We start from the raw sequence: 14,100 nt of genomic DNA, 5'->3' as shown, positions 1-14,100 counted from the left end.
TGTGTGGAGGTGATGCACCACTTTGGGTTTCTCCAAGGTATCTGCTCCTTTGTAAGGATCCATTGTTGATAGGTAGATTTTTCCTTTTATTTTTTCTCTTTCTGGCAAACAAGCATTTGATGGTTTTCATCCCAGGCACAGAGAAACAAACAATACCTGTCATTATGCTGCAGGAAGGAAAATTGCGGAGATAAAGTATGTTTTAACTGCAGCATCCAATTACAAAGGGTAAGCTGCCAAAATCAAGGATGTTCTAAGTATGATAAATAACCCTAAAGACAGCCAGTTACACCTGTAACAGTGACAGTGGTCTGTGCTAAGCAAGGTGTGCTGCCATGCCTCTGTTTGCCATAGAGCTGGACAATATGGGATACAGGAGGGAGCTGGGACCTGTTATGGTGGATACTGGCCATGCCTGGACCAGGTTTGCATTTGTTTGATCTTCCTCTACCATTGGGGTGTGCATGGAGGCATAAGTGATGGCAAAAAATAACTGTAGGATGGGGTACCAAGGTGACTTTTTGAGAGGAGGGCAGGGGAAGGAAGCACAGTAGTGTGTAATGGCAAGGAGTAAAATAAAAGAGAATAAGGTAAGGGATGCACGGAGCTTAAGGGAAGAAGGGAAGGCTGGAGCTGGGGTGGCACATCAGCACAGAGGAAACCTCTCCCTGCTGGAATGCATGGAGACGTTCCCTGCCAGGTGTTTTGGTTTCTTAATTGTTATCTGACTATGAAATTAACCTCCATCATTTAATGGTAGCTGAGCGGCAGCTGAATTAACCCACTTTCCAAAGAGAACATGCCAAACCCATCAGCTCCGCGCCAGCCCATCCCCCGGGTTCCTGGGGCTGAGATCTGTGCTTTCTGCCTTAACCCTTTTCCCGAGCAGGGAGCCTCAGCGCTGTGCCAGGTGTGGGGCTGGCAGCTCAGGACACACTTTGCAGATCACACAGACCTGTAGCAAAGTGCTGGCTCCTGAGTCACCAGGCATTTGTGCATGATGTGGTGTACTATCACCATGGGGAGACCCACTCTTAGGAGCTGTGGTACTGTTTTTATTAACAGCACAGCCTTGATTATCCCAGGCCCAATTACCTGAATCTCCAGGCTACCCGAAACGGGGCCATGTCCCCCAACATCTGTTAATTGCACCCAGGATACCCTCTGCTCTATGGATGCATCTCAGCCTCTGGCTGTGCTGAGTGCTTTGAGCTATGGTGGTGGCTCTAGCCAGCTGCTGCATCCCTTATATCACACCCACACTGGGGCAAAGAACATCATATATATATGTATATATATATACACACACACACACGTATATTCTGCAAGTACCACCATAGGGAGAAACACTCATTGTCATTTTTTTCTCCCCCAGATGTCCCCGATAATTAGAAAAATTAACAAGGACAATTCTGGGAAGTCTTTGAAACCCGGTGTGTAGAATAGTGTTTCCGACGTGATGAATTTCCCTTGGTTTTAAAGCAATAGCTCAATGGCAGGGTTTTTAATTAGTCATTAAATATTGCATTGGGAGTACCACCAGAGATGCTGAGCTGCTGTTATACGGTCAGATCAGTTACATGGGGAGAGGAAGCAATGGCAGGAGTGCACCGTGACCAACCTACCTATGTGAGGCTGTGTGTTTTGTTTAATGCAAGACCAGTTTTGGTGTGTTTGGTTTTTATTTGGCAACATGTGGGGAGAAGGTTTTGTGTAAATGCTTTAAAATATGGAGGCACTACTCTGAAGGGTTAAATGGCTGAGGCCGTAATGGATGGATGTTGTTCATCCACCAGTTGGTGTTCTGGACGACCTGTGTGCAGCTGACAAAGCCCAACCAGGCCAGCCCCATCCGTAACTTCTGCTTCCTGCTTTTCAGCTGGGTGCGAGCCATAAAACCCCCCAGTGCATCACTGCATCACCAAGGATGGCATAAATTCAGGGGCCTGGAAAGCTCAGCTTGGGCTGTGCTTTGCACAACTCAAGCTTTTAGTCTGGAGAAGAAAACTGCTTTTCTCTTGGCTGTTGTGTGGAGCCTCAGCCTTTCCCTTGCTGCTTTCCCGTTTTGTCAGTGCAGCAAGAGAGAATGCCTGTAGCACCCACGGAGGTGTGAAGGGACTCATTTATCTGTGTGGGGAGTGTGAGGTGCCAGGCAGATTTCTGAGGATTGAAATAGCGTCATTTAAACCAGTACACCCGGTGTCAGCCTTTAATTGGGGCTTGGGGGAGCTGAAGAATGCCTGCAGCATCCCTGCCCATGGCTGCGTCCCTCCCCACTGCCTGCAGGGCTCTGCAGGGGACTGAGTGGGGCAGAGCGGTGGTGGTGGCTCAGTGTGCTGGCATGGAGTGCTGCTGAGGTTTTGGCTTCTTGTTTGTTAGCATCAGGTCCTGCATTTCCAGTCCCTGCTGGTTTGGGGTGGTGTGAGGCTGGTGCTGCAGAAGAGGGAGGGGAGAGGTCGTCCCCGTAAAAACACAGATCTGGATTTTATAAGTTTATAGCTGTGTTTTGTTTCTTTTACAGAACTATAATCCTGGTGCTTAGAGCGGTCTGAAAGGAACAGAAGCACTTAGCCTTGAACTTTTGTTCTGCCGCTGCTTCTTGTGCCTCCAAGGTACAAAACATACCTGTAAACTTAGAATCCATCCAGCTGCTGTTCACGGGCTCAAAAAAGAAACCCAAAAAGGGTTTATGTTCAGTAGAGAGGCACTTGGGGTGGGCAAACCAGCAGGTTGCTGTTGGCCAGGGACAGGTTTTTGGGGACCTGCAGTGCAGGATGAAATCCAGAGAGCACGTGGCGTTTCTCCCGTGTAAATCCCATACCGGTGCTGGGGGCGTCCCCAGCACACAAGCCTCCAGCCCCACCACGATGGCCATATGCTCTTTGCTGGCAGCCCTGGGTCCCCCCAGCAGCAGTCGGGGAGGGCTGGCTCCCAGCCCCACGAACCGCCGGTGCCACAAAGCAAACAAATGTATTGCAGCACGCAGCTATGCAAATAGCTTCAGAACACAGCACGTTTTCCCCAGCGTTAATTGCTACACCGCGGCGGTTGCGTGGCAACAGCTCTGTGTGCATCGCTGACAGCTACTGCCCCTTGATTCCTCTGACACCTTCTGTGACAGGCAGAGAGGAGGAGAGAGTGAGGAGAGCTGGGAGGGCAGCGGGGGCTCGGGAGGCTGGGGGTGCTGGTGGGACAGCGGGGTGCCTTCTGCTGGCGGGGGGAGGTGGCAGCCAGGCTGGGTGAATGCGTGTGTGAATGACTGGGCTGGAGGCACAAAGGGTGGCTGCCACAGGAGCTGACAGCAAGATGGTCGTGGGGCTGGGCTGGAGGCTTCTGCAGGTGTTGGGCAGGATGGCGTGTTCCTTATAGGCTGTCCAGCTCAGGTCTCCCGAGTCCTACCTGTGCTGCTTCCCAAAGGCACATCCCCAATTCCCATCCTGTGTGGTTCTCCCATCCTGCTGCGCCTCCATCACTAGGACCATTGGTGTGCGATGTGTCCCCCAGGCAGGCACTGCAGGGCTGTGCTCAGCCCTCTGATTCTCAGGATGAGGAGGTGTCCTCCTTGGGGTAGGCTGGGCGGGTTCTGGATGAGGAATTGTGATCCAGCTTTGGCTCTTGGTGACGTGGAAGCAGAGAACCCTGCAGTTATATGACTGTAAACACAGGTGAATAGTGGCATAGAGGGCAAGACGGGTCTTCTGAGGACAAAGGACATTGAGTCTCAGTAAAGTTATCTCCTTTACCAACCAGGAAAACTATCTATTTCTGTTTGTTAGATTTACAGCTTAACAAGCTGTCTATATCTAGGCTGAACTCTTTGGAGCACGGTAGGGCATAGAGCAGCAGTGAGAGCCGTGGTGTCAGCCAGATGTCAGAGGAAAAGAGGTGAGAGCACAGGGAGATGCACCTGAGACCTTGGGTGCCAATGGTGCTGGGCAGGACGTGGCACATTCCCAGCTCCTTGGGGCCCCTGTGCCTGGGTAAACCATGAGACCAGCACTGCCCCAGCCTGCTGCAGGGCCACGAGGGTGCTCCCAGAGTAAGGACGTTGCCGACAACCTGTAGCTCCGTCCCTAGTGAGGGATTTTGGCCCCTCTGCCTGCCTTCCCTTCTCACCACCCACTGCTGCAGGCTCTCCCTTGGCACCACGAGCAGCCAGGTTAAGGACAAAGCGTGCTGCTTGGCCTTCACTTCCCTGTCTCATGGCATCCCAGTGAGGTGGGGGTGGTGGGGGGTGGGGAGGGGAGAGGACAGGCTGCGGTGATAAATGCAGGAAGATGGCTGCCACTGCACTGAGCTGGGCTTCCGGGCAGGTAAGGGGAGAGCTCAACCCCAATGGAAGGGGGCTGTGTGGGGCCCTCCTCTCTTTCCTGGTGGTAGGAGAAAGGTGTCACCCTGTTGTTACCCGCAGGGTAAGGGGAGGAGCTGAGTGGTGCAGGAATCCTCTCTGGGACAACCCTTCCATGCAGGGCTCTGGAAGAGGGCCAGGCTGTACCTGAGCGCTTTCATTTCTGTTCACCCTGGGTGGAACCGGCTGGGGCTGCTGGAGGGCATTCGGCTGAAGGCAGCAGGCATGGTGGTGGCCACACAGTGTGTTCTGGAGTGTTGGGGCACATTTGCCAAGTGTAACCTGCTCAGCCATCTTGGGAGCTGTTGGAAAAACATTGCCTAAGAAACCAAGCTTGGAATTTAGGCACACTGGGACACACTGAGCTGGTGAGCGGTTGCTTGGAGCAGCGTTTGTGGGCAGAGAGGAGGCCACATGGCTGAACTCAGAGTCCAGAGCAGACCATGGGATGATTCCACATGCTGGGTTTGGGAGCAGAGCCTAAGAGCCAGCACCTCCCCAAAAGCTTCCTCTAAGTGCCACCCGGCAGCTGGCAGCAGTGACTTGTGGCACTTCTCTGTGCAGGAGCAGTGAGTCATGCCAGGAGGGGAGCAGGGAGCAGCCTGCCCTCCTGGGGAACAGCAAGGTGCCAGGCACAGTAGTTATTCTGCAGCCCTGCAGCTGTGCTGGTGTGGTCCCATATGGGGCCAGAGCTGAGCCCCCACTGCAGGAGTGATGGGGACGGGGTGGGATCTGTGTGTGTTGCTGCTGGGAGCAGGCATGGTTTTGGCACCACGCTCCTGACAAGTTCATGCAAACACTGTGTAATTATCCCTTAGCCTCCCCACCGATTCGTTCTAATTAATTGCTTCTGCTGAGCAGAGAAATGATAATCGCCTTGTTGAAGAGGTGGCTCGTGGCAGTGATCCTGCAGACAATGGTGCCCAACTTCCTGGGTGAGCACTGCAGGTGGGCAGAGCAAATTTACCAAATGGCAGTAAACCAAAGCACAGAACAAACAGCAGGGCACAGCAGCACGGAAGGGTGCGTGGCCGCAGGCAGGTCCTGTGTGCTGGGAGCCCTCCAAAATGTGTGCGTGTAGATGTGTGCACTCATGCTGGTGTGTCCCAGAAGTGTTGAGCCTGTACGTATCACAAACCTGGTTCTCAGCAGGAAGTTTGAGTGTGCTGTGAACATGCTGCTTACACAGCAGTGCTGCCTAGGGGAAAAGTGCAGTTACGGTGCTCCAGCAGTGTGTGACAAACGAAATGAAGTTCATATCCTGTGCTGGGGGCTGCCAGCCTCTTGGCACCAGGGTGCTCAGTCTCACCTGGGCATCCAGTAAATGATGGATCCGAGTGGGAGGAGAAGGGTTGTTCAAGTTTTGCAGCATAAACTTTTGTTCCCGAGACGTGTTATTGACTGTTTCTCTCTTTGTCTCTCTAGTGAGGATGCAGCAGAGGCAGTAGCAATAGACTCTAACAATCAGCCCAAGTCTCCACTGGAAAAGTTTATGGTCAGACTGTGTACGCACCACCAGAAGCAGTTCATCCGCGTGCTAAACGACATATACACTGAAGTACAACCGGACTGTGAAGGCCAGCAGTTGTCTGAATCCGAAAGCATGGAGGCCTCCACTTGTGGCTCTGGTTGTAGCCAGCAAAGCACTGGAAACCAGGATAAGGGTGCTGCATGTACTGACCCAAGGCCCCTTTCTTCCTTGGAGCCAGGACAGCCAGGCACCGACAGCACGGAGCAGCCTGCAGAGCTGAAGCCCGTGGACAGGGCAGAGAGCTCCAGCCCTGCTTTAAAGAGAGACTTCCCTGACCCCCCCAGCACGTGGCTGCACTCTGCCAGCCCAAAGGACAGCTCCACCCAAGGATACCTCAGCACGTTGAACTCTTCCTCGTTGAATTTCCACCATGCCACAAAGAGCCTGGAGGGGCAAGCTGCTGGCCACGAGCAAGATGCTGGCGTCAGAAAGTGTGAGGACAGCAAAGAGCAGGGAGCAGGTAAGGCGCTAGTGGAAGGCTACATCTCTGTCAAAGTAGCCAATGTGAATGGCAGCGAGGACAGCCTGGACAGCTGTCTGGGCTCCCAGAAGAGCTCTTTCAGGGCTCTGCCAGAGGAGCCCTGGGACCCTGGCTTTGCTGTCAGCTCTCCTCACCGCGCAGACAAAGAGAACGCGTTACAATGTGGCTCGAAAGCCTCTTTGCACCAGGACCTCGATGTGAAAGAACAAGACACGAGACCAAAGCCAGACAACCACCTGCACGCCGCAGCCAAGGGCAAGGTGGGCTGCCATCTGCACCCATCTGACAAGGGCCCTCTTGACAAATCCAAAGAGGTCTGGCTGCCTGCTGGCACCGCACCAACCTCCCACCGTGCCCCCGCTGGGCACCCCCGTGCCAAGGCAGCCTCCCTTCGGCCCTCCCGCAAGAGCAAAAAGGCCTCAGGGCTGCGGATTAATGACTACGACAACCAGTGTGATGTGGTCTACATCAGCCAGCCCATCACCGAGTGCCACTTTGAGAGCCAGCGTGCTGTGTCATCCCGCAGGACGGCGCGGAAGAGTACACGGGGGTATTTCTTCAATGGGGAGTGCTGTGAGCTGCCCACTGTCCGCACGCTGGTGAAAAGCTCGCGGGCAGAGGAGCGGGGCAGTGGCATGGCGCAGCGGATGCAGGCACTCGTAAGCACGAAGCCAACTCTGGTGCTCTCGGGGGGCAGCTCCACAGGGACAGGACGGGATGGGGAGAAAAGGGTTTCACTCCGGCTGCTGGCCAAAGGTGTGCCAGCTGGCAGAGAGATGAAGGGCAGGGGTGAGCTGGGCTCCGTGCAGCGGGAGCTGCGGGACATGCGGGTGCTGCGGTCACGGGAGGCCTCTGTGGCTGTGCCCCTGTTCTCACTCTCAGCACCGCCCAGCCCTCAGATGGAGGACAGCGTGGCTGGCTCACCGCCCCCCCCAGGCTCCCCCTGTAGCCAAGGGGCTGGGGGCTCAGCTTCTCTGGAGGTCAGTGAGGCTCCTTCTGGGGATGGCAGCTCCAAGGACAGTGATGCTGCACCAGCTGCAGGATGTGCTGCCCTTCCTGCCACCGAAGCAGCCATCAGGGAGGAAGGTTCCCCAGATGTGGGTGTGCAATCTACTCCAGACCTCCCTGCCAGCCCAGAACTGGGGTCCCCCATGCAGCTCTGCCCTGCTTTGGATTCGGCACCTGAGGCTGACACCAGGGACTGTACAGTGCTCCCAAGTGTCAGCAGCACAGAGCCATGTGGTGTTCATCCTGCAGAGCCCTCTCCACACTCTCCAGAGCTGCAGGCTCCTGAGCAGCTCCCTGCTGCTGAGGGTAGGAATTATCCACCACAGCCTCCTGCCACGCTGCAGAGTGTGGAGGTGAACAAAAGCACTGATACTATACCAGATGCCGAACTGTCAGTTGTGCCAGGTGACACCTCCCTTGAGCAAGAGGAGGCTGCACCAGCCAGCATAGCTCTCCCTGTGGACTTGGAAAGGGAGGCAGAGCAGAACAACAGCCTGGCAGGTGAAAAGGAGCCTGCTGAAGAGGAAACACTGCCTGAACCTGACGGCTTAGAAACAGCAGAGAAAGACTCCATCTCTTCCAAAGACAGCCTAGACAAGAAGCGAAAGAAAGGAAGGAGAACACTCATGGCATCCGACCGGCGTCTCCGAAGCCAGCATTCTCAACTGCCCGCTGAGGGCAGCACTGAGGATGCTGGTTCTTCCAGCCCCGTGCACCTTCCTGGCCTTCAGATCAAAGCCTCCAAGAGTCCTGGTGCTAAACGGTTCAAGAGAGAAGGGAACCTGGATGGGACAACACCCGCATGCTTCCAAAATGACTGCTTCCATAGCGCGCTGCTCCAGCACAACGAGGGGCTGAGCACCGGGCAGCCTCCAGAAAGCACTGCTGAAGAGAGCGGTGTCATCACCAGGCAGACCTATAAAAGCATCTTAGCAAAAGAAACTCCATCCGAGGGAGAAAATTCCCATCCAGACGACCACACTGCTACAGGTGGCCAGAGTCAATCAGGTGAGATGCTGAACATCTGTGTGCAGGCTGATGCTGAGAAGATCATCCTCCTCCCAGCAGAAAGCAGTGTGCCTGCAGGCAGTATGCAAGCAGAGGTGAAGCTGGGTGATGCTCGTGCAAAAGAGGAGAGCTCTGACAGTGCCATAGACACAGGGAAGCTGGAGCACTATGAGCCAGTGGGAAGCCAATCTCCATGTCCCACCAGCAGAGGTGGAGGAAGCAAGCATCTCCCAGTGAAGGCTGCCAAGCACAAGAAGGGCACCCCGCAGTTTTATAACTTAAGACATGCACCTGCACCTGCCGACACTGCAAAAAAGAGCTTGGCAGGGAAGGAGTCTATGCAGGCTGTCCCTAAAGCCAGGGATGAGTGCAGTTCAGGGAATGATGACACCCTGGTGCTGGAGGATATGGATGCGGAAGACAGCAAGCCGAGGTTCATGGAGTGGTGCTCTGAGGAGGAGAACCAGGAGCTGATTGCCGAGTTCAACGCCCAGTACATGAAGGTGCAGAAGGGCTGGATCCAGCTGGAGAAGGAGGTGCAGCCAGCCCCCAAGGTGAAGAACAGAGCTGACAAGCTGAAGGAGATCTGGAAAAGCAAGAAAAGGACGCGGAAAAGCAGAGGGGTGCTGGAGGTTCAGAAACTGTCTCCTGTCCAGATGCTATTCATGAAGGCCTACAAGCTGTCCGACATTTGCCAGTGGTTCCTGGAGACCACCGAGACCCGCTCGCTGGTGATTGTGAAAAAACTCAACACACGTCTCCCGGGGGAGATCCCCCCTATCAAGGTCCCCATGCAGAAGTACTCCTCCTCTGGCCTCTACCCCAGCTCCCTGCAGGCCGAGCGCTTGAAAAAACACCTGAAGAAATTCGCCGCCACTACACCAGCCCGCAACAACCTGAAGAACCAAAAGCTGTGGGCCAAGATCCGCGAGAATGCCGACAAAGCTGAGGCTGAGGAGGGAAACGTGGCCGGCCAACCTGCTCCACCTGAAGTCGGCCCCGAGGAATTGAGCCAGAACCGGGGCGCACAACCCACCCCCAGCCTGCCCACCCAGGCCAGCACCCGCATCCTGCGCAAGTACTCCCAGCTGAGGGGCAAGCTGCGGGCCCAGCACCGTGCCACCCGCACCGACCGGCGTGGTGACATGCCTGGCGAGCAGCCGGGCCCCGAGGGCAAACCCAGCCGCAAGAGCCTGTGCATCAACCCGCTCATGTCCCCCAAGCTGGCCCTGCAGATCAAGGCAGATGCCTTCCCTGCTAAATCACCCGCAGCGGATGGAGCAGGGAAAGGGCGGAAAGGGAAGAGTAAAGCCCAGGAGGAGCCCTCGCCCAGGGCTGAGCAGCTCAGCAGGAAGAAGAGGACTCTGAAGGAGAGTGAGGCCACGCAGGAGCGGGCCGGCTCCTCAGGGAAGGACAAGGTGCTGGCCAAGAAGGCTGGAAAAATAAAGCATTCAGAGGCAGTCACCAAGGCTCCCGCCACCCGCAAGCAGGTGGAGAGGAGCAGCAAACTGGCCAAGAAGATGTCTTCAAAAGAGAAGAGAGCCCCAAAAAGGCAACTGGAGAAGGTGCGGCTGCCGGTACGGAAGGGCAAGGAGAACACCAGCCGCCGTGCCGCGCCGCCACCCAGCCACGAGGAGCTGGGCCCATCCCCGCGGCACAGACCGCTGGGTGAGTCCTCGACACGGGCACAAAAGATGGCCAACAAGAAGGCAGGTGGGGGAAAGGCCCTCCCCAGGGCCGTGAGGAAGGGGCAGGAAGGCAGCAGTTCACAGGGCAAGAGGAAGCTGCGGGCAAAGGGCGACTGCTCACACAGCAAGCGCTCGCGGCTGGATGCCAAGTAGCAACGCAGTGGTAGCCATGTACAGAACTCTTGTATAGTAGTAACCCTTACCATGCATTAACTAAAGCTGCTTTTATAAGCTGTAGCAAGCCTTTAAAATCTGCAGTTACAGGATCACGCCCGTGATGTTAGGCATCGGAAGCTGTGTCTGGGGCGGAGAAGAGGTCAGCCTGTCTGGCTCTGCTGTTCCGAAGGAGGTGTCTGCAGTTCGGATGGTCCTGGGGCTTTTGAACTCGGAACCAGGCAGTTTTAGTTAAAAGTACAGTGCCTTATTTATCACTTTAAAATAAAATTAAGAAGCTCGTCTGTGTGATTTGGAGGCTTGCGTTTTATACTTGAGGCACAAGCACTTGTACTGTAGCAGAAAGAAAACCACCTTCGTGCACATGAAGTAGCTTTCGGCAGCCTTTCGGTGCACGCCAACATTTCCCTTCCCTTCAGCGTCCTTCTGTCTGTCTGTGAGTGGCATTTCAAGCAAACCCAAACCCCTTTGCCATCAGTGAGGGAGAGGAAGGTGGATGGGACGCGTGTCGGTTCTCCTGCAGCTGCCGGTGGCTCTCCAGGTACCCACATATGGGTGTTACCCTGTGGCTCTGCCCTTGTCCCTTTGCACAGCTGCAGCTGCTTTTCCCTATAGTTTGCATTCACTTCTGTACAAACATGTACCTTGCTGCTTGCAGGAATCCCAGTGTGAGCGTCCCGTGCAGGAGGCAGCAAGGCTCTGGTTTGAAAACTTTCCCTCCTCTTTGAATAATGCAAAAGTGAGCTCTTACGAGCAGCAACAAAGTGATTAAATCTAGCCTGTCAGTCCTTGTACAGATTAATATGGAGTTATCTATGACTTTAATTTTTACTGCATGTATTAAAGATGTCAAACATTCCATCAGGAAAGATTTAAAAGCATTTCAGGAAAGGCACCGATGGCAGCCATAGCACTGCTCTGTACCTTCTCCACGGGTCCTCTCTCCCTCGCTTCTCTGCCAGCGCCTGCCTTTCCCTTTCCCTTGGTTTGGGGTAGAAATGCAGGACCCCCTCCCTGTATTCTGTGTTTAATTTCTCTTTGTCTTCTTGGGTCTGTCCCTTGCTCCCCTGTGTTGGGATGGCAGCTCCAGACGTTGCTCCTCAGAGCTGTGCTGCAGCCTCAGCACACGTTGGATGGGATGCTGGGCATCCCTTGGCACGGGAGGAATGTGTGTTGTCAGTTAGGCTGAAGGCTGAGAGCAGACCAGGTGATGGGGTGCCTGGCAAGGCAGCAGAGTGCTCTTCTGTTTTATTTAACAGTGACAGCTTTGGTCTTTGGGAGGGGCTTTGTCTTTGGTGAGTAGTGTACGGCTGCCACCTGTGGCTGAGTGACTGCAGCCAGCACTTGGCCATGGTCCTGCCCAGGTCAGGGTGGGCACAGTGGTGCTCTATGTGAGTTCTCTGCATTGCAGGTCGGCTGGGGGTGCTCTCATCTCCTGGAAAACAGGGCGGCTTCCTGCTGGAAGGCATCTCCAGCTCTGTGCTGCCACTCAGGAGGTGCCATCCCCTCCTCGTCTCCTATGCGTGTTCTCACGCTGACACCAGTTGTAGCTCCTGGGTCTTGCAGCCATGTGCTTTTACCATGAGCTTTGTGCTTGTGAGTGCTGTGTTTTGGGACAGATGTTTCAGTTTCCTAGCAGATGAAGGGGTCTGCATGTGAGGTGGTCATGTGGCAGGGTGGCATCACCACCATTTCTTCATCAGAGCCCACATTTTATTTCCTTCTCCCTCTCTTCCAGGCAGCATTGTGTTGCTCTGTTCCCCACTTACTCCCCACTGTCCTCTCTCCAGCCCCAGTGCTGTGCCCCCAGTGCCCCCCAGTCTCCCAGCTGCTGCTGCCACCGCCGCCCCTTCAGCTTTCCTTGATGGCTGGCTTCTCATCCCACTCTCAGAGTCTGCCTCCATCCCCGTTCCCTGCTCCACGTATCGTAGCGTCCGTTCCGCCCATCCCTTTGCTTGGTGGTTGTGAAATGAATCCATCTGTTCTAAGATGTTCTCAGGAGTTTGTATTAAGATCACCCCTAGGCTTAGCGGAATCACGGTGTGTTCCCCCCCTCCCCTTCCTTCCCAGCCCCCCCTTGGTTTGAGAGCACTTCCACCGGGCCGCGGGCAGCTGGCGTTTGATTCAGGGCACGTTGGCAGCTGTGGGGCGGCTGCAGAGGGCACCATGGTGGCCATTGCGGTGTCACCTGGCCCACCAGGCCGCCTTGCTAGCCAATGTTTTCTAAGTCTGTTTGTAAGAGTACCTAATTTTAAAATGAAATGTGAATATATATTATGTGTAGGTGCCATGTAAGATAGTGTTGTGCTAGGAGGCAGGATGCTAACCTACTTTTTAAGCTTTTGGGGCAGGAAAAGACTTTTTTTTTCCTCTTTATCAATTCTCACAGATTTAATATTGTAAATAGTCGGGTTTTTTATATTTATTTCGTGGGCTTTCTGTAGGTTCATGCTCCGACTGGTGGTCACTGTGGCTGCCTGATGGCGCAGGGGGATGGGGCAGCTGCGGGGTCCCGTCCCATCGGTGTCCAAGCATTAACTCTTCATCTCATTTCTGATGATGTTGGACCCGGTCAGAGGCGGCAAGCTGTGAGGGTGGGGTGGGGGTCTCCAGGGTGGGGGCACTGCCAGCAATAAGATTTTAGTAATAATGTCTGCTTGGGTGATGGAGGCTCAGCCTGGGGTGGGATGCAGGTCTGGAGGAGCCGCCCCAGGGCTGTTCCAAGTGGCTGCTCTGACCCCAAGGCGCCCACAGAGCAGGGCAGAGGGGCAGCTGCCCGCAGCCAAGCTGGCTCCATAAGGTCATTGCCTCTTTGCTTGCCCTTCTGCCATGTTTATTGGAGGGTTTGAGGTCGGTTGCCTGTTTGTGTGTGTTTTTTCCTACGTGTGTGTGGTTTTTTTCTGGCTGTTTTTAACCCTGTTTTGCCACACCCATTCCATAATGGGATCATCCCTGCTGCTCAGTGACGGGTCCCTCATTTCAGAGCATGGGATGGCAGTGAGATGGAGGGGCTCACGAGAGCCCTTCACCTTTGGAACTGTAGTGTGGAAAAAGAAAGGAAAAAAAAAAAAAAAAAAAAAAAAAGAAAGAAAGAAAAACACCAACCCAACCAACTCAATATGTTTCTTTTTGCTCTTCCCAAGATGCTCAACATTTGAATCTTAGTTCCGCCCCGATAACAAATGTTTTCCCTTCCTCTGCGTCCGCTTCCCTGGAAGGAGTTTTGTTGCTCTGTTCCTTTCTCTAGGATGAACTTTAGACACTGATCTGAACAGCCCTCCTGTCCGGTACTGTATGTCGGAGCCTGACCAATGTGAACTGTTGGAATGGGGTGCGGGGAGCGCAGCCGCTCGCCTGGCGCCGTGCTGGGGGAAAGTGAAACGTCTGCTGTGAATCCTCAGTCAGAAAGGTGGAGAGGGGTTTCCATTAGATGATGTTTACATACCTCACCTGACGAACCTTTGAACGTGTATATAAAAAAAATAATGAAATAAAATTATATTAAGTTGCTTTAAATCAATATGTATAGCTATAAGAGCTGGGTCATTTGAACTTTGGCTGTGTATCGACTCTCTCAATGTTGACATTTTGTGAACTCTGTGCTCCTGTCGTTTAGACTCTCGAGGAAGCTGTGTCCTTGTTCCAGGTAAAGCTCCCTGACTCAGATCTGAGCTCCTCATGGACTCCCACCGCCTTGTTTTCTTTTCTCCCTTTGTTGTTGATATTCACCTGATGATGAGCTTTCTAAAGGTCCGTATTTTATTGCAGCTTATTAAAACGTTTCTTTGATATCAGAGCCGCTTTGCTGTGATAAATGGGGGGCGGGGGCATGGATGGCACACATGGGCCTAGGCCATATGGC

At 54.2% G+C, this 14,100-nt stretch overlaps 1 protein-coding gene across 12 annotated transcripts in view; it reads left to right on the top strand.

Moving 5' to 3' along the window:
- LCOR (ligand dependent nuclear receptor corepressor) overlaps positions 1-14,032 on the top strand; it is a 70,458-nt gene extending 56,426 nt beyond the window's left edge. For 11 of the 12 annotated variants that reach the window (XM_085554631.1, XM_085554634.1, XM_085554637.1 and 8 more), the window contains one exon: positions 5,774-14,032. In XM_085554631.1, coding sequence (XP_085410757.1) covers positions 5,774-10,217 — 4,444 coding nt within the window. In that variant the 3' untranslated portion in view covers positions 10,218-14,032. Of the gene's footprint in view, positions 1-2,523; positions 2,613-5,773 lie in introns of those variants that run through there. The other variant, XM_085554639.1, reaches the window with a different exon arrangement.
- The last annotated feature ends 68 nt before the right edge of the window (positions 14,033-14,100 follow it).

This window comes from Coturnix japonica, chromosome 8 (assembly GCF_054131305.1).
Source record: "Coturnix japonica strain WE chromosome 8, WE-NBRP24, whole genome shotgun sequence".
Taxonomy (NCBI): Eukaryota; Metazoa; Chordata; class Aves; order Galliformes; family Phasianidae; genus Coturnix; species Coturnix japonica.
This window is presented reverse-complemented; position numbering and strand designations above follow the sequence as displayed.